We start from the raw sequence: 26,913 nt of genomic DNA on the forward strand, positions 1-26,913 counted from the left end.
GATTGAAAAGCTCATTCATATGGCTTTTGCCTCCAAACTTCTTTACTTGTCTTTTGGGTGAAATAACTGTTTTGCTCCCACAGATTAAAAAGGATAAATGAATACTGGATTAGGGAGAAACACTGGTGAAACACAAAATTATAGTCAAGATTAAGCAAGCCCCAAAGTCCAGCTAAAGTATTCTGCAAGATTTAGTTGAGCAAGTTTGGAGTTGGAAGTAAGGGAACTCATGCCATCTTGAATAGAATCACCTTCAGCCAGTGGAAAAAACTGTTTTCATAGTATCCCTCTTCCTCTTTTAGCCTAGCTACTGTGCTTCACTGAACTTAACCTCCCCTCAAAACAGCACGATTATTTTACATAGTACCCAGCACAATGTTACTGACTAAACAGTAGTAGACAATGGTCACAAAATTCACCCAGATTTCAGCCTAGACTGTTGATCCTCCCACCTCAGCTTCCAAGTGCTGGGATTACAGGTGTGTGCTACCATCCCTGGCGAATTGCACCTTTCAGAAGCAAACAGTGGGGGCTGGGGGTTTAGCTCAGTGGCATAAGCACTTGTCTGGCAGGCACAAGGTCATGAGCCCCAGCACCAAAAAAAAAAGAAAGAAAATGCTCAGAGATGTGGATATAGTTCATGTCTGATGCAGTTTTTTCATGCTCAAGTTTACTTAAAATGTGGCTCAGAAATAAACTCATCTGCTAATTAAAAACCAAAGATTAGTTTTCCTCAGCACAAACTTATATACTAAATCTTATTTGTAACCTTTCTACGGGGAGAGAGTAAAGATTTAAGAAAAAATTCAAGTGGATTTATTGAAATATAGGGATCCCTCAATTTACGAGCTTAATTTGTTTTATAATTTTGGGGACTGTTGCTGCAGTATTTGCGAGAAGATGGTCATGTTCATCACCCAGTGCAGAGTTTGCAAATGGAAGCAAAACATTACCAGATGGTTTTGTTTGTGAACCAAACTGTCTGCAAAGAAAAGCATTTGTGAATGGAGCATTACCATGCTAACCTATAGGTAATTTTACCTCAAATAGTTCAGTTATAAGAAACACAACACAGCATTACCTTTTAAAGCCTTTTTACTATGCTTATTAACATGGCTTTTAATTACCAGAATTTACTTAATGAAATTGATGCCCAAGATTATAGGACTTCTGAAACAACAGCACTTTGTTGATTTCACTAGGCACTCATCTGTGTAGGTCAGTAATATACCCCCTACCAGTCAAGGATTTCTACTGTTCTGAAAAGTCAACTTCAACTAACAACTTTTAGTAAAATCCAAAATCCAGTTGAAGTGGTTCAACTTAAGAAATGAGAAGTAGCCAGTTCTTCCTTTCCAAGTTTGTTTTACAAAGAGTATACAAAACTTAAGATGCTGTGAAATCAGACTTGAATAGGAGACTCAAAGTACAGCCAAGATTCTAACAGATGTCATTCATATGAACAGTTTAATGTAACATGGAATGCAAAAGATTAGAACCATTAATAAAGTATCTTAATTCCTTAAAAAAATAATTAAAATAAATAGAAAAAGCTATCAACATTTTAAGGACGTGACAAATGCAATGCCAAACAATTTTAAATATTCCACCAATTACATAATCCATGTTTCACAAAAACATTAACCAAAAGCAAGGTTTCAGTGCCCATTTTAAAAAAAGGTAGAAGTACATATGCCAAGAGTTGCTAAGTCACGTAAAAAAATACCTGTTATGACCCTTAAATTCACTCTTAGATAATTCTAATGAATATTATTTCACAGATAATATAGGTAGCACTTTACGTAGAACTATGTAAATTTTTGGTAAATAAAACATTTGTTTTACTCTGAATCCTATCAGCTTCATAATTCCTTAAAAGGCTGATAAGTTGTTTGCCAGTATTAGGATCAGCAAATGTTAGATGCACTATATTTGATTCGATACCCTATAATTAATATGTGAGAAATGATACCCACAAGTGTATGTTTTATGAATATGGTAAGAAACAGCCTTAGTCAGTTTTTTTTAAAAAAATGAGCAGCATTGCTCCTTACTATTCATACTCACTACCAAGAAATTAAGCCGACCTTTAGAAAAATACAAAGCAAGAAAAGATTCAAGTTAAAAATATATTCATTTGGTTAAAAATCATCCCCTTTACCATATTTATTTATAATCTAAACTCAGCATATCCCTCCAGCCCAAGGTAATCTAAATATCATTATACTTGGGATATTACATTGGGTTTCTCCGCTGTGTTCATGGAGGCCATTGGGTGGCAGCAACGTCAGCTCTGTTAATTCTCTTAGGAGAGTTAGTTTAGAAACCTCCGGCACATGTAGTTTTCTTCAGATACTGTATATCCAAACTTTTTATAGAAACCAACATTTTGTGGTAGACATTCAAGAGTAATCTTATAACAGTTCAGTTTCTTGCTTAACAAAGTAAGGGTTGATAATAACCTGAAATTTAAAAAAAAAAGTACGGAAAAGGCATTTATTATTCCAAAACATGAATTAATTCACTAAAATGTTGTATGAGAAAAACCTTTGATTTTTATTAGAAATAGTTTAGATCCTGCTCTGTATCAATGTGTTCACTGAAATATTAAAATTATAAATCATTTTAGTCTCAAATATTCTTTAATACTATTAATAAGTAGGACAAATTTTAAGGTCAGTCTAAAACCTTTTGAAAATTAAGATTTTTTGTTAACAATGAAGTCTTATCAACCTGTATAAAAATATGGCCAAAATTATTAAAGATCTTTGTTCTAAATCTGTTCAAACCAAGATCTGAACATTCTCACATAAAATGGGTACATAAAAGCTTTGTTCTTTAATTGTTTTAAAGGTACTTTAACATTCATGAAGAATATGGATTAGATTAATTCAAGGTTTGCCTAAATATAACTCAAGGTTGGACACAAAGCCAAGGAGAATATACAAATTCTTGAATCAAAACCCTAAATAAAAATGTGAAGTCCTGTAGGGGATAAAATAAAAGTTTCAGAAAATTTTCCTGAAAGGTTTTCTCATATTTGAGCAGACTAAAAGGTTTAAATCCTAAAGTTTTTAATTAAATTATAAATGTTATGACTGAGTTAAATGGACAAGAATAGAAATCAGTCTGTTTTCTTCACTCATAACATTTCAGATACCTAAGATTAGAATCTGGTACTTAAAATTTACTAAGTAGATTTCTTAAAACTAAAGAGATAAAATAGACAATAAATCTGTGCAATTTACAACAGTTGAACATTTTTTTCACTTAAAATACAACAGAGGAATTGGCACATCTGCAACATTCTCAAGTCTGTTTCCCACTACTATGAAAATACTAAAAGTTTTAAGATGTCGTTGTTGGTAATGGTGTATATTTTTCTGTTCTCAAACTGAGGTAAAACTATACACTGCCACTTTGTTTCTTCACTAAATTCAGCCCAAGCTACAGTATGAGAATGAATTCATACTTAGTGAAGCTTAAAAATAACTTCAAACAGAAAAACAAGAAGCTAACCAGAACAGTACACAGGGTTACCTTATTTCTGCTTACTTACAGTTTGCCAAGCTGCTTTCCTCTGCATTCATCACTAACCACAACATCTTCTACTCTTCCTCTCTGAAAATATTTACAAGTGTTTAAAGGAGTATATTTTTGTGATAGTTGGCAAGAATTTACTGATAAATATTTTGTAAATGTGAACTTTATAAAGAATTCAAAACCTGTTTTTTATTATCATAGAGGAATCAATGTGGTTAATACAGTTTTTGGCTGTATTACCAAACCTCCCTAAGTACAAACTCAGAATCCACATCTAAGTGTAGTCTTGTCACAAACAGAACATTCCTCAATGTACTCTTTGCATAGTAGCAATTTATTTTAAATAGCCAAGTAAGATTTCTCTTTTCCTAGTGCAGAAACCCCGTAACTCCATCAGAATTTATAAACGACAGAATACAGCCAAGTGTTCCTGTGTTCACAGGGGATTGAACGAAATCTCTGAGCTACCCACCCTTTTCACTGTTTACACCGAAACAGTGTCTTCCTAAGTTGCCCATGTTGGCTTTGAACTGTGGTCTTCCTGGTTTGCTCCAACTTTTCTTTGATTACGTAGGGAGTTTTTATTTTTACTATTTCATGTGAGTTTATGAGAACTGAAAGGCTATTACAAAACAAGTATTTTAAGTGTCACAACTAGAATGCAATTATGATATAGTATTACATGATCTTTACCACTTGGAGACTGATAGAAATCTGTACAAATGTAATATACTCAAAAGTATAAAGTTCTGTTTCTGAAGAAATGAGGGATTCTAAACTCTTACAGACTACTTGGTTTTCAATGACTGTACCAAATCTGACACCTTTGCAGAACCAGCTCAGCAAACAATTCACACACTACTATTCTTCCTTTGGCAGCTCTGAGAAATACACCAGGAAAATGCGTGGTAAGAAGAGATTTCTAGGGGCTGGGGATTTAGCTCAGCAGCATAAGCACCAGCCTTGCAAGCAGGCGGTTGTGAGTTCGATCCCCGGTACAGATAAAAAGGAAAAAGACAAAAAAAAAAAAAAAGAGAGATTTCTAAGAATCATATAAAACAATGACAAAAACCGATGTTATCTAATGGGAATTCAGGGTCCTCGAGATTACCTATTCATTTTACACACAGGCATTAATGTGAGCATATATATACCTTAGCACAGGAATGGATGAATTTGTGTTCGATTATCAGAGTTGCTGTAGCTACAATCTGTCCGAGAGTCACATCTTCCACAACTAGAACATAGTAATCCCCTGATTTCTTCATATGTTCAAAAGACTCTACAAATTAGAAAACAAAGTATTATACTATAAATATTCTATCTTCTTAGGTATCAGAAATAGGCACTAGTTCATTTTTAGAACTACCGTACCAATTTACTTTCCATTTCTAAAAATATTAATCTAAAATGAATTAAAATAGCTAAATTAGTATTAATTGGACTGCAATCCATATATTTAATTTGTTAACAAAGACTAAGCTAATCTAGATGAACAGCATTTACAATACAAATGAATTACACGTTTTGCCATTTCTATCACTAATTAAAACTTCAATAGCTTCATTTGTTTAACCTTTACACCCAACAGATACGCAAATTTTAAGAAGCACACTTAGCTGGGCATAGTGGTACAAGCCTATATAATCTGTCTCAGGAGGCTGACAAAGGAGAATCGCTGTGAGTCAAAGCCAGCCTGAAATTTGTAGTGAAGCCTTGTCTCAAAAAGAATAAAAAGCGGGGTTGGGGGATTTAGCTCAGCGGCATAAGCACCTGCCTTGCAAGCAGGCGGTTGTGAGTTCGATCCCCGGTACTGATAAAAATGAAAAAGACAAAAAAAAAAAAAAAAAAGAATAAAAAGGACCGGGATTTAGTTCTGCGGCTCATGTGCTTGCCTGGTAAGCATGAGGCTGTGAATTTGATCCCTGGTACCAAAAAAACCCAAAACAGTGTACTCCATAATTCTTAAGTTTCTAAATATTTTGACAAAACAGTTTTTCAGTTTTCTCTTTGTGATTTCAAGTGTTTCATAATTACACACTGGCTCTTTTAAAAACACACATCACTTCATTTGCTTTGAAAGCACCTTACATAGCAGGCGAAAAATGACTTCACTTTCAAGTAATTTTCCAAAGTCACATAGGAGCAGAGATACTCTCCCCATCAGATAATTTTTAGTACTTGTATGTCTGAAAAAAACATCTTTTCTCATCTAATCTATTATGCATGCAAAGGGAAATTGAGTTAAAAACCAAATTGTCATTGCAGTCTACAATACCAAATTGTCATTGCAGTCTAGATAGGGGTCTAAAGTAGAAATAGTAAACTTAGTAAAGGAAAATGAAGAGTGAAAATCCGAGAATGACAGTTTTCCTTCTTAGGAGGGTTTAGAAAAAAGCTGTATTATCTGAACACTGGATAAAGTTGAGAAGCTTCTAGACTTTTCCTTAGCAGTAACCAGCTATGATCTTGGGTAAGACCCTAAATCTCTGGATACCCACTTTTCTCACATCTCAAGGGAGTGGGTAGACTAACTCCAAGATACGTGCTACCTTTACAATTCAAACTAAGAACAAAAGAAATAAAGTTAGAATGTATACTTTTTAAAAAATAGAACATATACTCTTGCATTTTTAATTTGGTAAGGATATTTCTGTAACCACATAGGAAATACTGTAAGAAAAACAAAAATACCTAGAGCTGCCCCTACACCTTACTCAAAAAATATATAAAAATAGGTTATTTTGCAAAACAAAGTAATTACTGCATTTGGATTCTGAGACAACTCAGTCATGTTAATCATTTATAAAAGAAACCCTGTTACCTGAAAAATTGCCAGTAACTTGAATAAAAACACAAACAGGCACTGAACAAAGTTCTAAACAAAAAATCTTTTTTCTTTAAGAAAATTGTATAATACTTACTCATAAACTGTTCAGGGCTGACAACTCCAGTCTCTGTCAACTGACCCAGTACCTTAAAAAAACCTAGTTTTGAAAAAGAAATTACAAGACATGACAAGAAAAGCAAAGGGGAGATCCATTGTAAAGCAGTATTACCTTAGCTGGTGGGACTACTGAAAGTTACTGTTTCAACAAAATTAGCTGAACCCTGTTTTCTGTAATCACTGTAACAAAGGATTATAAAATTCACCAATATTGCCTGCTTAATAAGATTTTTGGGATAGTGTAAACCTTAATATCCAGATTTATAGAGCTAGCACATACATTTTTCTTTCCAGTGTAATTTGTGTTCAGTTCAAATATAAGAAGGCCAAGTTTTCCCAAATATGTGATTTGGTTTAAAGTAAAAGATTCTCACTGTGGCAGGGAGTTATGGCAAATTATTGTTTTTTTTGTTTTTTTTTTTTTTTTTAAGCCTACAGCACCCGGTATTCCCAGGCGGTCTCCCATCCAAGTACTAACCAGGCCCGACCCTGCTTAGCTTCCGAGATCAGACGAGATCGGGCGCGTTCAGGGTGGTATGGCCGTAGACATGGCAAATTATTGTAATTCCAGAATATTGTAATCTCTCTGGGGGAGAATGAGGTAGAAGGATCAGGGCCAGCCTAGACTACATGATGAGATCCTGTCTTAAACAACAACAACATAAGATTCTTACTATGATTCAAGACCAACCCAAACCCATACATAACAATGAGACAATGAGACTCTGGATCAAAAAACAAAACAAACAACAAAGAAACAAAGAACAAAATTAGTTTCTTCAGATTTCTCACCCAAATGAAAAAAATCTGAGAAACTTTACTATTAATTACCACAGTTTAGGGGAATTATGATGGAGAATTTAGATGTTATTAAAGAAATACATAGTAGTTTGAATGTAGTTTGAATTTAACTAAGGAAAATTATCTCCATTCTCATTTCCATTCAGCTTCTAAAGGAAGATTCTAACACATGACACCTTTACCTCTGTTTATGAGGAGTCTTTCTCCAAGAAATATTTTTTAAAATTATGTTTTAATGTTTATGGAGAAAATACAGAACTAATTTAATAATTTTTATAGGAAATTAAGTGAGTCCATACCTCTGTTTAAGTCAGCAGTACAAAGAGGCCTCAAAACCAAGCCCTCTCCAGGATGTGCTGGAGAAATGGCTGGAGAAAACGTAGCTGTATTCTGGCTCCAGTCCACTTCTCTGAGTAGACTTGGGTCAAACATAGGTGTTTCATCAGGTTTCATCTTTCCAGTAAGGTCTAAAAGAAAATTTTATGTGTTAAGGCATTTTATTTAATTAAAAAATTATTATGACTGATGAGAACATTAATTTCTTAATACATTAATACAATTAGAAGCATTCTGGGGGCTGGGGATTTAGCTCAGCGGCATAAGCGCCTGCCTTGCAAGCAGGCAGTCGTGAGTTCGATCCCTGGTACCGATAAAAAGGAAAAAGACAAAAAAAAAAAAAAAAAAAGAAGCATTCTTTAACAGTCTCAAAAAACTGTCCATAGAAATGGCTGGTCTTAGCTATGACGAACTAAACACTGGATTTTGTTTCCATAGCAGGATTTCTAAGCATCTAGGCAACTCAAAGACAGCTGCCTTCAAGAGGCTGAGAGGCAGGAGGATCATGAGTTTGAGGCCAACCTGGGCTACATAGTAAGTTCTAGGATAGCCCAACTACAAAGCAAGTTCCTGTCTCTTTTTTTTTTTTTTTTTTTTTTTTTTTTGTCTTTTTTCCTTTTTATTGGTATCGGGGATTGAACTCACGACTGCCTGCTTACAAGGCAGGCGCTTATGCCTCTGAGCTAAATCCCCAGGCCCAAGTCTCTGTCTCTTATACTTACACACACACACACACACACACACACGAACTAGTGTTTTTTGTGCTACTGAAAATAACCAATTATGGTATTTCCCCCCTTCATAAACATTCAGAAATGGAGAGGTTCTCACTAATGGCCTTGGAAAACTAAGCCTAAATAATACATATCACAGTAGAAGAGATGAACAATTTTACAAAGCATAAAATGGGGTAAATCACATAGTGAGAAGAAAACAGCTTTCCCAACAATCAGAAGACTGAACCTCCAATTTTAATTTGTATCCCTATATATAGAAATTGTTATGTTTCAAAGACTAACTTTCCCACAAACTAACTCCCAGATGTTCCCTATTTCTTAAGTTATGACATACTTTAGGGCAAATATTCTTAAATTTTCCCTAAAAGTAGATCAAATTTTTGCCTCTGAGCTGGGCATGGTTCTGCAGGCCTGTAATCTCAGAACATGGAAGGCTGAGACAACAGGGTCTTCACAACATCAAACCAGCCTAAACTACATAGCAAAACCCTGTTTTACCCCCCACAATTCTGTCTGTGCAACCCCCTATAACTGTACAATGGAATGCTACGGGACAGTACAGGTTTGGGGAAGTAGCTTGATATAATCCTTGCTCACCTTCTATGTGCCAGGCATGGTTTAAAGAACTTTACATATTACTAGTTCACTTACTTCAATAATCCTTCAGGGTAAGTGTGTGGATATCTGCATTTTAGTAAGTAAAGAAATGAAGGCAGAGATGCCAAGAAACTTGCCCAAGGTTACAAAATAGAGCCAATAAACCCTGGCATAGAAAAAGCATGAGCTTTGGAATTAGGCCTGTTATACAAATGTCAATTGTGTGATCTTAAAGTAATTGAAGTATTAAAGTCTTAGTTTCCTCATTTACAAAGTAGACATGAAATTATTAGGAGGGAAAGAAGTTCCCATATACACACCAGTACTTAGTGGTACCTGGCACACTGAGAATACTTAACAAGATATATTCTACTTAGCAATAAATTCAAAATTAGCTTTATAAGTGTTAACTCATTAATCAGGCACCAGGCAGGGTACAGGGACTACAAACATATGACATTCATTATGTTTCTGTTAAGCCAAAAGTTAGTATTTTTGGAAAAGAAAGAATAAAAATGTCACTTGGTATGTACAATGCTGAGAGGTTAGTTTTGTTTTTTTCCTCACAAAGGTTTCAGATCAAATTATAACACTATTCCTAAGACAAAAATTATTGAAGAAAAGATATGAATTGTGATGATTCAAATAATCACTTGTATTAAGTAAACAAGCTTACTAACCATTCTAAACTCTTGTAGGTTAATTTTTGGGCATGAATTTTAATGTTTGTCTTTGATAACTGAACCCCTGAGGGTTCAATTGTAATCTCATGTGAAAAAGGGGAAACAACATTGTTTTTCAAGTATGCAGACAATCAATAAAATATATATTAAATGCTGAAACAAAAAATATTGAATTTTAAATTTCTTAAGGCAACACCCTAAACATTTTTATTCTTATTTGATGATGAACATTAATGAAATTTAAGGTTAATGTCTTTTTCTTATAAAGTTGCTACAGCTTACAATAAAACATAGCCTGAAGATACTCTAAGTTTAGTAATTTTCATATGAGTAGGGAGAAGTATACAGAAGAAGAATCAGCATTAGAAAGATTTTAATTAATTTTAAATGTTTTCCTGAGCTTTTCTTTAACTAGCTGGTCCTAGTTTACAAATGATTATAAAAATCAGTAGTCCCCTAACATTTGTGGAGTACATTATAGTTGTTAATTCTTTCAAACACTGTGAAAGACAGTTATGATTTTTATCCCCATTTTTCCAAGCATATTTGCTGTAGGTTCCAGTGCTAGGAGGAAGAGTTAGAATTCAGAGGAAGGTGGCAGGGTATGCTTCACAGGTGCTGGATCTCTACAGGGCCCCGGTCCTCCTTGCTCAGATTAAATACTCTGCTGCTGGTAATCTGACATTCTTTAATGATTTTTGGACAAAAATATACCTAGCCAGAATGAGTTCAGACTCTGCTAAACTATCCCACCAAAAATGTACTAGTTTAGACGAATTCCCTACTTACTGTGTAAGAGTTGAAAATTTAACCAAGACAGCACTTTAGAACATACACTTGCAAAATAAGAATTTTAGCTTTGTCAAAAATAGCATGATGAAAGCATTCTGGATAGAAATAAGAATCCATTAATCAGAATACCAGAAATTAATGTTAAAATGTACTTTATCCGTTATTCTACAAAACCATAATTGTCATTCTGTCCTCAGTTAGTAACTTTGCTGTTGTTGAACTAACATGCTAGGTAAACATAAAACAAGATGTGATTTGATACCAGATTTCCAAAACACATTAAAAAGAACTAAATAGACAATTTTATTTGCTTTGCAAAAGTAATACTATTTTAGCTTCTTAAGGTGTCCCAGATACTGCAAAACTAGGAAATTTCATCAAAGTTGTAACAGTTGCCTGAAATACAATCTCATCGTTACTATCACAGTCTCATCATAAAGTAGGTTAATTTAAAAAGTAAACTTTGGAGCCAGGTGTGGTGGCTCACAGCATTTGGGAGGCTAAGGAAGGAGGATCACTGTAAATTCAAGCCCAGCCTGGGCTACAAAGTGAGCCCAAGGCCAGCCTGACCTGCAGAGCTCAAAAAGATTTAAAAAAAAAAAAAAAAAGAAAAGAAAAAAGGAAACCATGGAGCTTCCAGATAGCTCAACACACAAAGTTCCTGGACAGCAGCCCACCCAGGGAAGGCATCAAAAGGCTGTCCTTTTTCCTGTATGCCTGGACCTATGCTATGCTACTTTCTCTTTTTCCTTGGTAGTAGGCTTTAAACCAGTGAACAACCCATGCTGGAGAAGCCAGGATCCTTGAGAAAAATCACTCTTAGCAAAGGTCAGAAGCTCAAGAGATAAACAAAAAACAAAGACCCTTTCAAACTTCCATTTACAGCTGGCACAAGCTACCATTTTTACCTTCATCCATTGGTCAACTAACCATGTCTAAAGTCAATCAATTGGAAAGTATACTTATTTATAAAGAACCATACTAAAGGAGGGAGAAGGAACAGTAAACAAAACGACATTACCTAACCCAGCTTTCCAGCAGTCAGAGTCAAATCAGTTCTGACACTAGCTACAAACAGACTGATCAGGGTGCACAACCATGAACTCAGTGATCTACGGAGCCAAGACTCTTCTAATAAGATTTACAAAATAGGCCAAAAGAGAAAGATCTCCATCTTTCTATCAGGAAGCCGTGAAATGTGATTTATGGAGTCAGCTGTATCCAAAACCTAATTGTAATTACAGAAACTGTCGTGGAGATTTAAAAAAAAAAAAAAAAAACCTTTGATGATTTTAAGACTTTTTATTTTTTTGTACCATTCCTACACTTGAAGTTTAGTTATGTGAACTAATAAAAAAATCCCTTTTCTCTTCAAAAGCAACCCTAACTCTTCTGTAATAATCCTCAAGGACCTCTTCTGTTTAACTGCTAAAACTGGTTAATTAGCCTACATTCACAAGACCAATATATTGCCTCACCCTAGCCCAATAAATGCCTAGTGAATGAATAACAAATGATATAAGACTTATCTAGGCCACATTTCAGGAAATCAAGGGAAAAAGATTCCCACAGTGCCACAAGTTACATCACAAAAACTATTCACCAAACTCATTTTTACTAGTACTGAGAGGTTTCCACTTGAATTTTTAAATACATTTCAACAACTCAGTTTTTCAGTTTTTATATCAGATAATACAAATGGGAAGGAACTGCTTCTAGAACGCAGCTGAAGCAAAAGTAGACACTGGAGACAAAGATTTACAAAGTCGATACACAAATTTAAAAACATGATCTAAGATCAAATCTATGTTACCATACACCTCCCCGGGGGGCGTCTTCAGTATATGATGAAGAGGAGAAGGGAACATTTGTGCTGTTCGAGACATCAGAATTTTTCTCTTAATTATATGACAAAACAATTTGCCTAACATTTTGAATCTCAAGAACGTCTCATTCATGATGAAATTATGCACTTGCACAGATTCTCGCAAGTATTTCCTGATAGCTTCCTAGACCTTTCATTCAGACGTTATTCCCAGTGTACTGAAGAGGCAGCTCAGGTGCTGGAATCGCCAAGACTAACTTCAAGGTTACACACACTGCAAATGAGTGAGCGGGGACCGGACTCCTCCGACCTCGCCTTTGCAACTGGCGCTTCGCAATGAAAGAATCTACAAGACGCAAATCTTTACATCCTGGGCCACGACAGGTGGCTCTGGCTCCCCCGTTCAGCCTCAATCCTGCCTGAAACAGCTAAACGGCTCCCGGACCCACTCCCGAAACGCCTCCCGTCGGCCTGCGTTCACTCTACCTTGGACTTTCACTTGGACACCAGCTACTGCAACAGAAACCCGTGCTCGGAGTCTCTGGGGACAGAAGCCCCGCGCCTAGACAAAGGATGTCCCTAGCTCCCCGGAGGCTGAGCCAGGCAGGTAGGGAGCAGCCTCTGGAGCAGAAGCCGCTCGTGTCCTCCGCGCTCCCAACGGCCAGGAGCCGAGAGCTGGGGCGGCCGGGCCTGGGCCGGCTCGGGCCCGTCCCACCGCCTACAACTCAGCCCGCCTGGTTGACCAGCTGCCCGTCTCGTCTGCGCAGCGTCCAGGCTGCGTTCTCCCCCCACGTGTGCCCGAACGGCCCAGACCGACTTCGGCTTCCCGGCTCCCCGGTCCCCTAATCCCGGTTCCCTGGCCCCCGGCTTCCCCGTCCCCCGGCTCCCCGGTACCCTGGCACTCCTCACCCGCAGAGCCGCGGCAGTCTGCGCTCCCGCCAGGTGCGTCGAATTCTATACCCCGGGGCCGCAGAGTACCGGATCCGCATCCGGATCCGGCTTCAGCGCCTGCCCCACCTCCTGCCCCGCCAGCGCCACAGCGGGGAACCCAGGCCCAGACGTGGCAGGGCCAACGCCTGCACCCCGCCCCCGCCCCTGCCCCTCACGCAGGGCGACGCGGCACCCCCGGACTCAGAGCTCTGGGCCGCGGGGCGGGGCCCTGGAGGTCACGGGGCGGTCCGAAGGGGGCCGAAGGGCGGGGATCAGGGGTCACAGGGGCGGGGCCTTCATGTGTCAGCTCTGGGTGCTGGGGCCGGCACCGGAAGCCCGCCCACCGGATGTGCGTCATCACTGAGCGGGGCCTTCGGAGCGTCTAGGTCTCAGACTGGAAATGCGTCTACCTGGGAGTCCCTGAGCTACGTAAGTCGTGACCACGGTGGGTCCCTAAAGTTCTCAGAGACCGAAGGCGCAATCCCTTGTCCTTTGTTACCTTCGCTTAGGGTCTTGTCCGTCCATTCGGGCCTGTACCTGGAGGCTCTCATGGCTCCTCGTTCCTAAGTAGCTTGTTTTTTTCAAATGTCCCTTTCATTGGAGTATTTTATGTCACGATCTGAATTTCGTACTCACATTTGTTGCTGTTTGTCAAGTTCAAGACCAAGGGTTTTATTTACTTTTAAACAAATGGAAAAACGTTAAGTACAATGCGCTTTCTTTTTACTACAGCATAAGGTGGTAAGGAATTGGAGAAGAGATGTAGAAACTCGTAGAAAAGAGGTGTTGGCCGGGAGGGTGATGCACGCCTGTAATCCCAGGCTGAGGCGGGAGGATTGCCGGAAGTTCAGGCCAGCCCGGGCTACATAGGGAGACACTGTCTCAAACAAAACAAAGCAAAACAAAGGAAGTAGCTGTTAGCATGATGAAACGGTGAAACAAAAGTATTGTAGTTAATTCGTTGGCTTTATTTTTTGTCCCTCTTGCAGCATTAAATGAAATAAACTTTGATTTACTTCTTTTTAAAGTGTTGTTATAAATGAAAGATGAAATTAAACGTATGGAGATTTATGTGTGCAACTAGTGAATATTAAACGTATGGAGATTTATGTGTGCAACTAGTGAATATTGAAATGATAGAAATTCCTGGAAAGAAAAACAATACATTAAACTGGGAAGAAATCTAAGAACTAGTCAAACTGCTTTTGTGAGATTTATCATCCCACTCAAGTTCCTTCAAAGATGGCTCATTTTCTTCTAGACGTGCCTTCTAAGTCTTGTAAGCAGTGGCCAGTCGCCACTATTCGGTAATCAAGTTCTTGTTTCCAAGCAAAAGAAACCAACTCAGGGCAAATAGTTTAGAGTCTGGGAGAGAACACTGAAGAAACAAGCTCGAAAAATAAAGGCAATATGGGCACCCATGAAGACAGCAAGGTCTGGCTATGAGAATAGCTTGATTAGATTGCCATCCCAGAGTAATCATCACAGGATTGAAGTCAGGTGACATGCATGTCACCAAGCTGTTTCAGGTCTGGGATAGTTTAGCCTTTCAGTTTCCTCCTGACAAGAATAAAACTAGGGTCTGCCTTGCAAGTGCGTGGTCTTGAGTTCAATTCCCGGTATCAATAAAAAAAAAAAAAAAAGAAGAAGAAGAATAAAACTAGGGCTGGGTGTAGTAATCCAGCTGGCAGTGATACTGGGACTGCAGGCATGTGCCACACATCCTGTCAAATTATTGCCTTTTAATAAGCGATATTAAGGAAAATCCGAAATTACAATATTGCAGAACTACAACATTAATCCGTCTATGGGCCTAAAGCACGTTTTATACTTCTTACCAGAAATATTTTTCTCTCAGTAAACCAATGCAATTTTCCTCTAAAAATACAGTATAATTTGCCTTACTCAGTAGAATTCACTTGTAAAACCAAATATGCCTATTTAGAAGGTAGAAAGTCATTTTTAGGAAATCCTTAATTACACCACGGCCTCATGATTACTTGATTTTCATCTCTGAATTCATAATCTGTGAGTATCCAATAGCTTATTTTTATTTACTTACCTACTACAAAGCTAATATGTGGTTTTGTTTGGGTAGGGCAGGTACCAGGAATTGAATTTAGAACCTTGCACTTGCCAGGCAGGTGCTGTGCGGCTGAGCTATACTCCTGACCCCATACATGATTTTTTCAAAAAACTTGAATACAGAATAGGGAGTGATCATTCTATAATCCCACCTACAGGGGTAACCACTGTTAACAACTCAGTAGGTGTTTCTCTAGACTGCTTGGGCTTCATTTTCAGTCCTTCCATTTAACTGGCAACCATAAGCAAAGTTGTCTTTACACTGACTTATTTTCCTCACCTCCATCTAACAGTACTGGCTTTGGGGCTTTGTACAGGTTTAGTAAAATAATATATGTGGAGTAGTCGCAAAATTTCTGGCACATAATACATGCTAGTTTGTTTACATGTATTTATATAAGCTAGAGATGTTGCAGAAACAAACATCCCAAAATGTCTCAGGAAAACCCGACAGAAGTTATTTCTTGTCAGCTACATCTCTTGCACAGATGAAAAAGCAGTTTCTCCTTGCAGTTACTCAGGGGTCCCCCTTCTGGCAAGTTTCGTTCTGCAGTGGTCAAACTCTGAAATAAGTGACATCTTTAATAACCATAGTAGTGGAAAGACACGATAATCGCGCATAGGCTTTTTACTGCATTAGCTCATTATTGACATGTGTATAATTTATTGGTCATCATTACTAATAGAGCTCTGCCTAACTACAAGTAACTGGCATGTACTGTGTACGGAATATGCTATTACCTCCCTCCATCCTCCCTTTTTTCCCTAGTGTGGCATATCTTCCTGTATCAGTACACACTTGTTCACTCACTAAATATTTGTTAAACCCATCTACATTGCAGGAATATTCTAAGTGGAATATACCAGTGAAGAAGATATATGACAGTTCTTTCATGTAGTTTGTTAGATTGTGAACAGATTAGAAATAAAATACTTTAAAAATTATCTCAGAAGATGATAAATGTTACAGTGAAGAATAAGAAATGATCACAGAAGACTTCATTGAGGTGTCATTTGAGTTAGAGCTTTTACATCTTCACTTTGGAAAAGAAAAATCAACATTAAATTTGATCAATATTCTCAATTATTAAAAACATTTTTTTTAACCAACTTGCTTCTTCAGAAACCATTTTTGTCTTGCTTGTTTCTTTGTATTATCACTAACTGGCCACCAAGGTTGCTGTTTGTCACTGCACAGTTGGCTTTTGTGTTAGTCTTAATCTTTCCAGTTGCTAAAATCGTATCTTTTTATCCCCTCCCTTTTCTACCATTTTCTTTAAAGTAAGTGGACCAAGCTGGTTACAGTGGTGTAACCTGCAGTCCCGGCATTCAGGAGTCTGAGATAGGAGCTTCAAGGACAGCCCAAGCTACATAGCAAAACTCTGTATCAAAAATAAGGAAACTAAAATAAAGTGATTGGACATATAAAGAATTATAAAAGCTGTAAATTGAGTGGTATGACTATTAAGTATAATATCAGGCCTGAATAATTCCTTTAACATTTTGCTATGTCAAGAATGTAAAAGAAAAAAAGGCTGCACAAAATATTATATCCAAAAGCAGCTTAAAAGTTTTGAGCATTAAAAATTGGTTTAAAAATATTTTAAATATTTTTTCAAATAATCTGATAGCGAAGAGGTACAATTGGAATAGAAACTTTTCTTAATCACATATTTAACGATTCTACTTCAGAAAAAAATTTTTTCAGTTACTTTCTGTTGCCATAGGAACAAGCTACATTGCATAAATATTCAGTAAGTCCCAACATTTTTTGCTTATAATGATAGTTTCAACAATTAGATGACTAGCATTAAAGCAGAAAATGAAATCAGCGTAGTTGAAGATCAAAAATTTTGCTCAAGTCTCTTGTTTGACTAAATTGTGAGCTCAGTCTCCCCATGAGACACCACTGGGAGTGTCTTGGAAAGATTACTGTCTTAGAACCACCCTGCGCTTTAAGGGATGTGGTGACAAGCTGATCACACAGTGAGAAAGAATATTGTAGCCAAATTTGTCAGTGTTACTCATACAACTAGAAAATAGCATTTAAAGGAAAACTCATAACATTGCTGGGAAGCTGTGTCAGGACTGTAATGGGCTAGTGGTATGGCTCAGTGGTGCATACATGGTCAGCATATGTGATGCCTAGTCCTACAAAAAAAAATTAAAGAGGGTAGGGGAGGTGAGAAAAGAGGTGATGGGGAGGACAAGAGAAAAAAACCCTGACCAAAAAAAAAAAAATAAAAATGTCTAAAGTTGTATTTTCATGGGGTGGAGAACTTGGAAATCTGATACATAAACAGTGTTTTGTTTTCATGATTTGTTTGACCTTATTGATATGCTAGTTCACATGTTTGGAGAATGTTACCTTAGGAAGGAATGAGCACTGCATTAGGCTAACATCCAGTTGGAAATATTTTTTGGGATTTGGAATGATAAGTTTTCAGGATCAAGCTGTCATCATCATAGGCCCTATTTAATCATAAAAAACAGTTCTGGAATAGTGGCCAGATTTCAGTGTCAAACAAGGTAAAGATGACATCATCATGATTCAGAGGTTACTCAAATTGTCTTGAGACCATGAATAGTAGTTTTAATCTCTAAACTCAATTTTTTCATTTGAAAGACACAGAATATCTTCTTTTTTTTTTTTTACTAGAATGTTTTGTATACAGCATCCCAGAATCCTGAGCTTAATTCTTTTAAGCAGAAACTTGAGCAGAGGGAGAAATAAGAATAATTAAAGTAGCATTTATGATGCTATGAAATAGAATGTTCCCTGTGTTCATTTCTGATCATCCTCTAGGAGAATTTCCTTTGTTGTCTACCTGAGAACTAGAACTTTGCTTTATATTCTCTAAAGTATCCCAGATTCACTGTTCAGCCGATGATTCATTTGTTCTTTTTTTTTTTTTTTTTTTTTTTGGTACCGGGGATCGAACTCTCGACCACCTGCTTGCAAGGCTGGTGCTTATGCCACTGAGCTAAATCCCCAGCCCCAATTTGTTCATTCTTTTAGTGAGTTGATCATCAACCAAGGATTAAGATCTTGCCTTGTGCTAAGCACTATGTGAGGGGCTAGGAGTACAAAGAATAAGATAGGCATAGCTCCACCACCCCGAAATGTACAACAAAGTAGGGGAGACCAGCATGCAAGCACTCACCAATGCTCTTGAGTTTAGCAAGAGGTACCAAATACTGTGGGAGCTTTCAGGAAAGGAGTAGATAGCCTGATTTGGATGATCAGAAAGGGATTTTAGAGATTTCAGAGTGCAAATAGGAAAAATGAGAAAAGCTGGCTAAACAGACTACTTAGGTAAAAGGGAAAAGTAGTTTAGGTGCAGGAGATAGCACTAGACTGATTTTTAAGTACCAAAAGAAAACCAGTATGGTGACATAGAGCAAGAAGGTCCAGATTTCATATCCTGTTATTTTTTGGAGAGTAGTAGAAAGCCATTGAAGCTTTTGTTTGTTGGTTTTATGGATTTTAGCAAAGAAGTGACATAACCACTTGCAGTTTTCAAAGATCATTATAGGACTCGGTGAAAATGGAAGAGATGATGCCATACAAATAACATATCAAGGGAACCAGCAAGGAAATAAGTGGAGGAAATGGATTCTAGGAGAGACAAACAAGAGAAGAAAACAAGTGAGCTAACTCAAAAGATGGTTAACAGAATCAGTAGGATTGGGTTGTGGGGTGTGATTGTTTGGGTGCAGTTTGACTGACCACTCAGGGCCTCCCCTTGCCAGGCAGGCACTGTGCCACTGAGCTAAATCCATGACCTGGAAGCAATTTCAGTGTCCCCTAGGGTCTCGTTGTTGAAAGTTAAGTGTGAGGTATTCACAATTAATTTGTTGTGGTAATGAGTCTTAATCCAACTATGGTCTTTAAAGGTGGGAGTTCTGGGGTGAGTATCAACAGTCACTAGGGTGGAGCCCTATAATGGAATCCTGCTGGCTTTATGAGAAAAGGGTGAGACAGACATACATACACATCCTTCCAGATGCACGCAATGCCATGTGATGTCCTCTGCCACCTGGGGACCTAGCAAGAAGGCCATTACCAGATGTAGCCCCCTTAAGCCTTTTTTCTTTATATACAGTTTTTTTAGTCTGTGGAATTATATTTTTGGCAATAAAAAATGGAACTAATACATGAACGTAAGGTGAATGAATGACTTCCATATTTCTGGTTTAAGGTAATAAGTGAGTGTCATTTACTTGAACAGGAAAGAAGGGAGGTGCCCATGAAGGAGAGATAATCTAAAGAATCCCAGCACACAACATTCATTTAATACATGAAAGATACTCATGAAACTGTAACACAGACAGCTAATCTAAGTTGTTAGATAACAGATCAGTGTTTTTAAAATATTTATTTCGTGATAGGAACTCACTATGTCAATAATGGCAAACTTTGTAGAGCTTTCGATGCTACAGCCCACTGTAGCATATATGCCATAAGTATGTCACCACTTGCACTGTGTAGTCACAACCTTCCTTGAACTTTTATGTAGCCCAGGATAGACTCAAATTTAGGATCCTTCTGCTTCTTCCTTCTTATTGATGGGATTGTCACGATTGGAGTTTCTTACTATCTTTTGTTTTTGGTACTAACAATTAAACTCTGGGTGCTTATACTGAGCTACAGCTACAGCTTTTTTATTACTTTTTTCTTTGAGAATGGAATTCATTAGATTGCTAAAAATTACCCAAGCTGGAATTGAATTTGGTATCCTTCAGCCTCAGCCTTTAAGTGCTAGGATTACAGGTACGCATCACCATGCCCAAGCTTCAGTGTTGTTTTTTTTTAAAAATCAGTTCTTCCCAAATTGATCTATGTAATTCATTGTAATTCCAAAGTTTTGTTTTGCTGTGAAATATATCAAACCATAATTAAAATTTTTTTGTATAAGAACCAGAAAGAATAAGAAGCAGTGTGTAGAAACACCCTGAAGGAATCTCAATACCCTTGAGTCTAAGACCCTCTTCTCTCAATCAGAGCTTTGTGGGCACTGCTTCAGAGGTTGGTCTGATACCATAGCCAGTAACTTCCTGGCTTTATTGTTTGTGCTGCGTTTTTTTTTTTTTTTTTGAAAGTACAAACTAGACAACTTCACTACATACAAATTTCCTTTCATAGACTTCATCCTTGCAGACTCTCTGCAACTTACTTTAACTTTCTGGCAGAATCTCACCATTCAGAATTCTTTCTTATCTGAACATATTCACCCTTCATATCCATCTTTCTTTATATCATTTATTTCCTTCCCCAAGTCTATACTATGCATGCCTTCCTGTAGCTTTCTTATCAAACAACTCATTTTCCTCCCATATATCATCTCAACAGAAGAGCTTGATACTCTTCTGGTCATCTACCAGTGTCCTTTTCCCTTTAAGACATCTCGATTCTAGTGAGAGGTCTGTCTTTCCAAAGATTGGTAGAGGGACAGCCTAGTTGCTTTTTTCACCAAGTGGGGATGTTATAACCACTGCTTTGAGATAGTCAAGGCATTCCCTTGTCACTGCTTAGGAGTATCAGAAGAAATAGTCTACCAGCCAAGCGATATTTCCTAGTCTTTGAGTTAAGGTTCATATTGTTACCTGATGATATAGCTGAGAATGACAGAATATAACATTAAGACTTTTCCAGAAGCCAGTCATTCCACAAAAGGTGAAGTGTCTCTGTGTATCTTTTTAGTTTACATGCTGTCTTACTTACTTTTCTAACTACTAAGAACCCAACACCCAAAGTTAAATGAGGAACGGTTTATTCTGGCTCACAACGTGTAGAGATTTCAGTCTGTAATTGGCTGGCTTCAAGGCAGGGTGGTATGGTAGAGGGCATTACAGAGAAGAAAAATATGGTACAACAGAAGACAGCAAAAGCAAGCAACAATAGTAGCTTCTTTCTGCCTCTTTTACATTCTGCCTAGGTTTCCCAGTTTAGGGTGGGTTCCAAACCAATCAATGGATTAAGGGTAATCCCACACCCTTAATCCTAGCATCACACATTCTAGATCCAGCCACCTCTGAAGAAGTTCCACCTATGACTGCAGGATGCTTTGTAGGGACATCTAGACCCAAGCTGTAACACATATTTATTAAAACTTAGGTAATGGGGACTTAAATTAGTAAGGGGTTCAGAGCTGGGTGAACTACATAGTACATAAGCTAAATCGATAAAACATTTCCAGATGCAATTTTATAACATTCCTGTGTCCAAAAGAAATTGACATTTTCTTTTTACCCTGCCAAGCTGATGGTTACCTAAGCTTCTCCATGGTAATGGTGATGTTTCCAATTGTAGTGGAGCCTAAAAGATATTTTTACTTCCTTAGTCCAGTTGTCAAGTCTTTTTTTCTGGAGAGTTCATTTGATCCTGGACTTTTAATGCTTACTGACCTCCTTTTGATAATGAGTTACACTGAGATGGCAGATGAATTAAAGGAGCCAAAATCTGCATCTTTTTCTTTATCCTCTTTATTTGCCTTCTATCTAATCCGGGTTCCTACTGACCTGGTAGACTTCCTCCCCCAAGGTTGACAATGGAGTTTGGGGACCTGCCTGAAGTTTTTGTAACTTCCTCCTAATACTGGGCAGGCTACATTATAAAATGCATGGCTATTAAACAAGTGATATGAAGATAAAGCAGAATTCTCTTCCTTTTCTTATGTTACCTATTAAATTTTGTCATAATTAACAGACTTAGCCAGGCACCTTCTCATTCTTTCTGAAAGTCAACTTATGAAATATTCCATTCTCAGTCATGAGAAGGAAGTTCACACTGTGAGAATGTAGTTGAGTACCTCCAGCTAACTAGACCACCTTTTTCTCTGACTTCAGCTTACTGCAGGCTACATTCAAAGAATCCCCAGAGACTCTCAAGCCACAAAATGAAGACAGTGACCTTTGAGGATCTAGTTGTGAACTTCACCCCAGCAGAATGGGACATAATGAATCCATCCCAAAGGAAGCTCTACAGAGGTATGATGTGGAAAAGATTTAGGAATATTAGTGCTATAGAAAGAACTTGAGATAACCAGCAAATTGAAGAAGAGGGCAAAAATTGCTCAGAAATCTAAGATATATGCAGTGAATTAGTTGAAATTTGAAGAGAAGCAGTGTAAAAGTAATGAACATGGGAAACCCTGAAATGATTTGCAGTCCCTTTAGAAACATGAAATGAGGAAGACTGGAGAGAAACCCTATCAACAGGAACAGTGAGGAAGGCAACTCTGAGCTTAGTGAATGAACTCACACTGGGCACAAAACCTTTGTAGGTAAAAAAAAGTGTGTGTGAAAGACTTCACAACATGTAGTGGTCAAATCCACACAGTTTAGGGAATTCATATGTACACAAACACTTTGAGTTTTATTTCTTCATACCATATTGAAAAATATGATAGAAGACTTGCCACTTGTGACTAAGAAATGTGTAAAAGCATTAGCTCTTAGTAATTCCTTTCAAAAACAACAACAACAAAATTCACACTGAGGAGACTGTATGTGAGCTTTGCAGGAAAGCATTCAGTACATAGTGTCAAAGTCATGAAAAGATTCACACTGGGGAGAAACCCTACGTGTACCAGAAATGTAGTGAAGCATTCAGTCCAGAGACATGTTACAAAATTCATGATAAAACTCATTGTGGGCAAACTATATGTATGTAAGCAGTGTGGGAAAGCATTCAGCAGACGCAGTCACTGTCAACGTCATAAAAAACTCACACTGGGGAGAAACCTTGTGGATGTGAACAATGTAGGAAATCTTCCCAGCTCTGGTTTTCTCAAAAATGAGTTCATACTGGGATGTAACCCTATGCATTTTAACAATAGGGAAAAAGCTTTCAGTGCATAAAAATGCAATAAAATATTGGAAAGAGTACATACAAGGGTAAAAACCTATGTATGGACACAGTGGGAAATTAGCTGCCCACCTATCAGCAACTGCAGCAGTCTTTTTTAAAAAACATCATCAGGAGTGTGGCAATGGGTTAACACTGCAGCCACATACTTTCAAGTCAGAATAACATTTCCACTCAGATTAATGAATTCAACCCTAAATTTACCAGGCTCCTCAGAAAAACCACCAAACCTTTCTTTACACTGAGCCATGTTTATCGTTGAGAGAGGGATGTATACTGGTAATGCTTCCATCCCAATCTGACACTTCCTGTAGTGAAAAAAGATTTCCTAGGGTAAAGTGGGGTGCTAGCTTTTTTACTCATTTCAATCTTGATGGGATTGATGGGGCAGGTGATGATAAGGACAGAGGCAAGAGGCCTCTGCCTTGAGTGAGGAGGATGAACCTGTAGGATTTAGAAACTGTAGCCACACAAATATATTTGTAGAGATCTGGACGTAAGGGATATCTCACCACTTCCCTTTTACAGTACAGATCTAGCAGGAGAGTGATATAATTCAGATACTCATTCTTTGACTAGTATTCTCAGTTTGCCAATTTGTACTGAGGTTAAACTGTTAGAAAAATTCAACCTCCCTACTGTGTACTGAGGCCTATCTGCTGCAGCACAGCCCTGTGAAAATAAAGACTTGTTTTGGTGTTCCTATAAACCTGCTTGTGATTTACTTCTTGGCTCCAAAAGATGTGTGCATTTACTTGGGATTTTTATCATGAGTAGTGTGGACAGAGTAGTCATTTCCAAAGAAAGACTAATAAACACTCAGAGCTGCTAATACCAGCACCAAAGAGCTCCATAGACCAACGCCAAATGAAGGCAAAGAAGTGAGGACAAGCACCTAGTTTTGGAAACTTGATTCGTAATGGGTTTGTCCCCCTAATTTAAGGAGTTTAATCCTCAAAAGTGTATGTTAATGGTATTAACTGGAATGGTATTAAGTGGATTGAAACTTAATCCAATTTAAGTATTTAAGGGTGAGGCCCTAGAACATGATTAGGATTGAATGAGGTTGGCTAAGGTCATTAGAGTATAACCGTCATGATTGAATTCTGGTAGCTTTATAAGAAGAAAGACAGGCTGAGATATAGTTCAGTGGTAGAGCATTTGCTTACTATGTGTGAGGCCCTGGATTCAATCTCCAGCACCAAAAAATAAATAATAAAGAACAGAGACCTAATATATAAACACATGTATCCCTGCCTCTTGCCCCGTGATGCCATGTTAGGTATCTTGGGACTCTCCCAGCAAGAGAGCCATAACCAGAGTTGAGCCTGCAAAACTAAATATGTGACACTTACAATTTGAAAGAAGAGAGATCTATTTTGGATCCTGTTTTTAGGCTATAGACTGCTAGCTCCAAGGCACAATGGCATGGTGGAAGGGCACAGTGAAGGAAAAGCTACTCACACCATGATGATCAAGAAATAGCACCAAAGGGGCTGGAGAAGAATATACACTCTTCCAGGTCACACCCAGGGACGTGCCTTCCCCAAGCAGGCCCTGCCTCCTAACAGCAGGTTAGCCAAAACCCCTCGAAGACAGGCACACACAAAGACTTCAGAGGAAACACCAATCACACAAGAAATAAAACCAAGAATCAACAAATGGGGTCATACCAAATTAAAAAGCTTCTGTATAGCAAGGAAAACAACAGAGTGAAGAGACAACCTGCAGAATGGAAAATTTTTTCACAGCTATTCCTTGGACAACAGATTAATACATAGAATATATAAAGAACTCAGAATTAGACCTCCCAAAATAGACTCAGTCAAAAATGGGCAACTGAAATGAGTAGGTACTTCTCAGAAGAATAAAATACATAAAAGATATTAAACATTTCTGGCCATTTGAAAAAAACAAAACAACACAGGTTCTGTCCTACTCCAAAAAGAATGATCATCATCAAGAAATCAAATAATGTGCTGGCAAGACTGGGAATAAAGAAATTTTCTATATTAGTACAACTACTGTGGAAATCAGTATGGAGAGTCCTTAGAAAACTAAAACTAGAAATTCTATTAAACCAAGCTATTCCTCTTCTGGGCGCCTTCCCAAGAGTTAGAAGACATCATTTTACAGTGAAAGATGCCTACCCACACAGCAGCATAATTCATAACAGCTATGTGTATCTTGGAAGAGACCTACATGTCCATCAGTACATGAAGGGATAAAGAAAATGTATTTATACACAATGGAGTACTACTTTCCTTTAAGGAAGGGTAAACTTCAGTCATTTGTGGAAAAAAAAAAATACAGATGTACCTTAAGAACAACGTTAAGTGAAATATATCAGACACACAAGCTTAGATATCACATGGTTTCTCTTTTAGGAGAAACCCAAAATAAAGAGCAAAGTAAAAGATAGGTAATAGGAAAAGAAAGGATTCAGGGTGGGGAAAAGAAAGGGAAGAAAAATGCAGCGGGGAAGGAAGAGAGGAAAGTGCTGTAAAAAGAATCAAAATGTTATGTGCATGTACAGATATCTCACAATGAATGTAGTCATGTGCTGCAAATATGAACTAACATTACATTTTAAAACTGCATAGAAAAAATATCAGTCACAGTAAGAGTAACAACCAAACAGAAATCACCTTAAGAATGTGCTATATGAGAGCTGGAGATTTAGCTCAGTGGTATAAGCGCCTGCCTGGCAAGCGCAAGATTATGAGTTTGATCTCTGGTACCACAAAAAAAAAAAAAAAAAAAAAAACCAAACCAACAAAAAAATTAAGAATGTGCTATAGTAAAGGTTACGTGAATATGACCTCTCAGAATACCTTAACTTTTACCAAAAAAAAAAAAATCTTTATTGTTTACTTTCATTTTCTCACTCAAAGGAAACACTTTAGAGCTCTTTTTTTCTTCTGTACTAGGAATTGAAGTCAAGGCTTTGAACATGCTAGGTGAGCACTGTACCACTGAACTACATTTCCATCACTTTTTATTTTATATTTTGGATTCAAGGTCTCACTAAATTGCTGACCTCAAACTTAAGATTCCTTTGCCTTGGCCCAGGGATGTAGCTCAGTGGCGCAGCACCTGCCTGGTAAGTGCAAGGTCCTAAGTTCAATTCCTGAGACCAAAAAAAAAAAAAAAGCATCCCCTTGCCTTAGCCTCCTAAGTAACTGAAATTACATCTGTGCTACTATACCCTGCTAGCTTTGTGGCTTCTTTTTGGCATATTCTAATTGCTAGCATCTGTACTCTTGTACTTTGGACCTTTTATTAGTAAATTAAGATTCACTGGAACACAGCACCATGAGGCCACAACTTTGGACCTGCTAACCAAAAAGACTAAGTGACTAATGGGTGGGAAGCATGAGTGGATGTGCTAGACAATGGGATTGTTCAGATCTAGGGTGAGATAGAGTGGGATGACATGAGAGTCCACCATACTACTACTAACAGTGCAATTTAAAACTCGAGAATTGTTTAGTTAAATTTTCTACTTAATAATTTCAAACGGTAACTGAAACTTGAAAAATCAAAACTATGAGTAAGGGGAAACTATTGTAGAACAAAAAAATGGAAAGACAATATACAGAATGGAAGAAAATATATGTCGTGAGAGGCAGTGAATGCTCTCAAGTCTTTGAGCCTATAGTCAAAGGTGTATGGGAAGGGACCAGTAGCATTTATGCAGGATCTCAAGACTGTCCTAGTGAGACTGGGCAGGGCCCTTGTTTTACTTTGGGTTTCCCTAGAAAGCG

The 26,913-nt window shown here is 37.7% G+C and overlaps 1 protein-coding gene, 1 long non-coding RNA gene and 1 other non-coding gene across 4 annotated transcripts; 1 reads left to right on the plus strand and 2 right to left on the minus strand.

Annotated features, from left to right (window-relative positions):
- Positions 1 to 1,077: 1,077 nt before the first annotated feature.
- Positions 1,078 to 13,423, minus strand: Gnpnat1 (glucosamine-phosphate N-acetyltransferase 1). 2 transcript variants are annotated; one of them, XM_003471750.5, is made up of 6 exons: positions 13,171 to 13,423; positions 7,591 to 7,758; positions 6,468 to 6,530; positions 4,698 to 4,825; positions 3,560 to 3,621; positions 1,078 to 2,462 (listed from the first exon to the last, which is right to left on the minus strand). In XM_003471750.5, exons 2-6 carry the CDS (start codon positions 7,742 to 7,744, stop codon positions 2,315 to 2,317), a joined length of 555 nt encoding a protein of 184 aa, XP_003471798.1. In that variant the 5' UTR covers positions 7,745 to 7,758; positions 13,171 to 13,423; the 3' UTR covers positions 1,078 to 2,314. The 2 variants fall into 2 exon arrangements, with proteins under 2 accessions (XP_003471798.1, XP_063103845.1); XM_063247775.1 differs by lacking the exon at positions 13,171 to 13,423 and adding an exon at positions 12,748 to 12,922.
- On the minus strand, positions 6,920 to 7,038 carry LOC111757381 (5S ribosomal RNA). Its single transcript, XR_002791744.1, has one exon. It is a non-coding gene; the product is annotated as a 5S ribosomal RNA (ribosomal RNA).
- A 39-nt stretch (positions 13,424 to 13,462) lies between the features above and the next one.
- LOC134475829 (uncharacterized) lies at positions 13,463 to 25,028 on the plus strand. Its single transcript, XR_010047101.1, has 2 exons — positions 13,463 to 13,620; positions 22,126 to 25,028. It is a non-coding gene; the product is annotated as an uncharacterized LOC134475829 (long non-coding RNA).
- Positions 25,029 to 26,913: the final 1,885 nt, after the last annotated feature.

Source organism: Cavia porcellus, unplaced genomic scaffold (assembly GCF_034190915.1).
Source record: "Cavia porcellus strain 051 isolate PalLab524CR breed Dunkin Hartley unplaced genomic scaffold, mCavPor4.1 scaffold_1, whole genome shotgun sequence".
Lineage (NCBI taxonomy): Eukaryota > Metazoa > Chordata > Mammalia > Rodentia > Caviidae > Cavia > Cavia porcellus.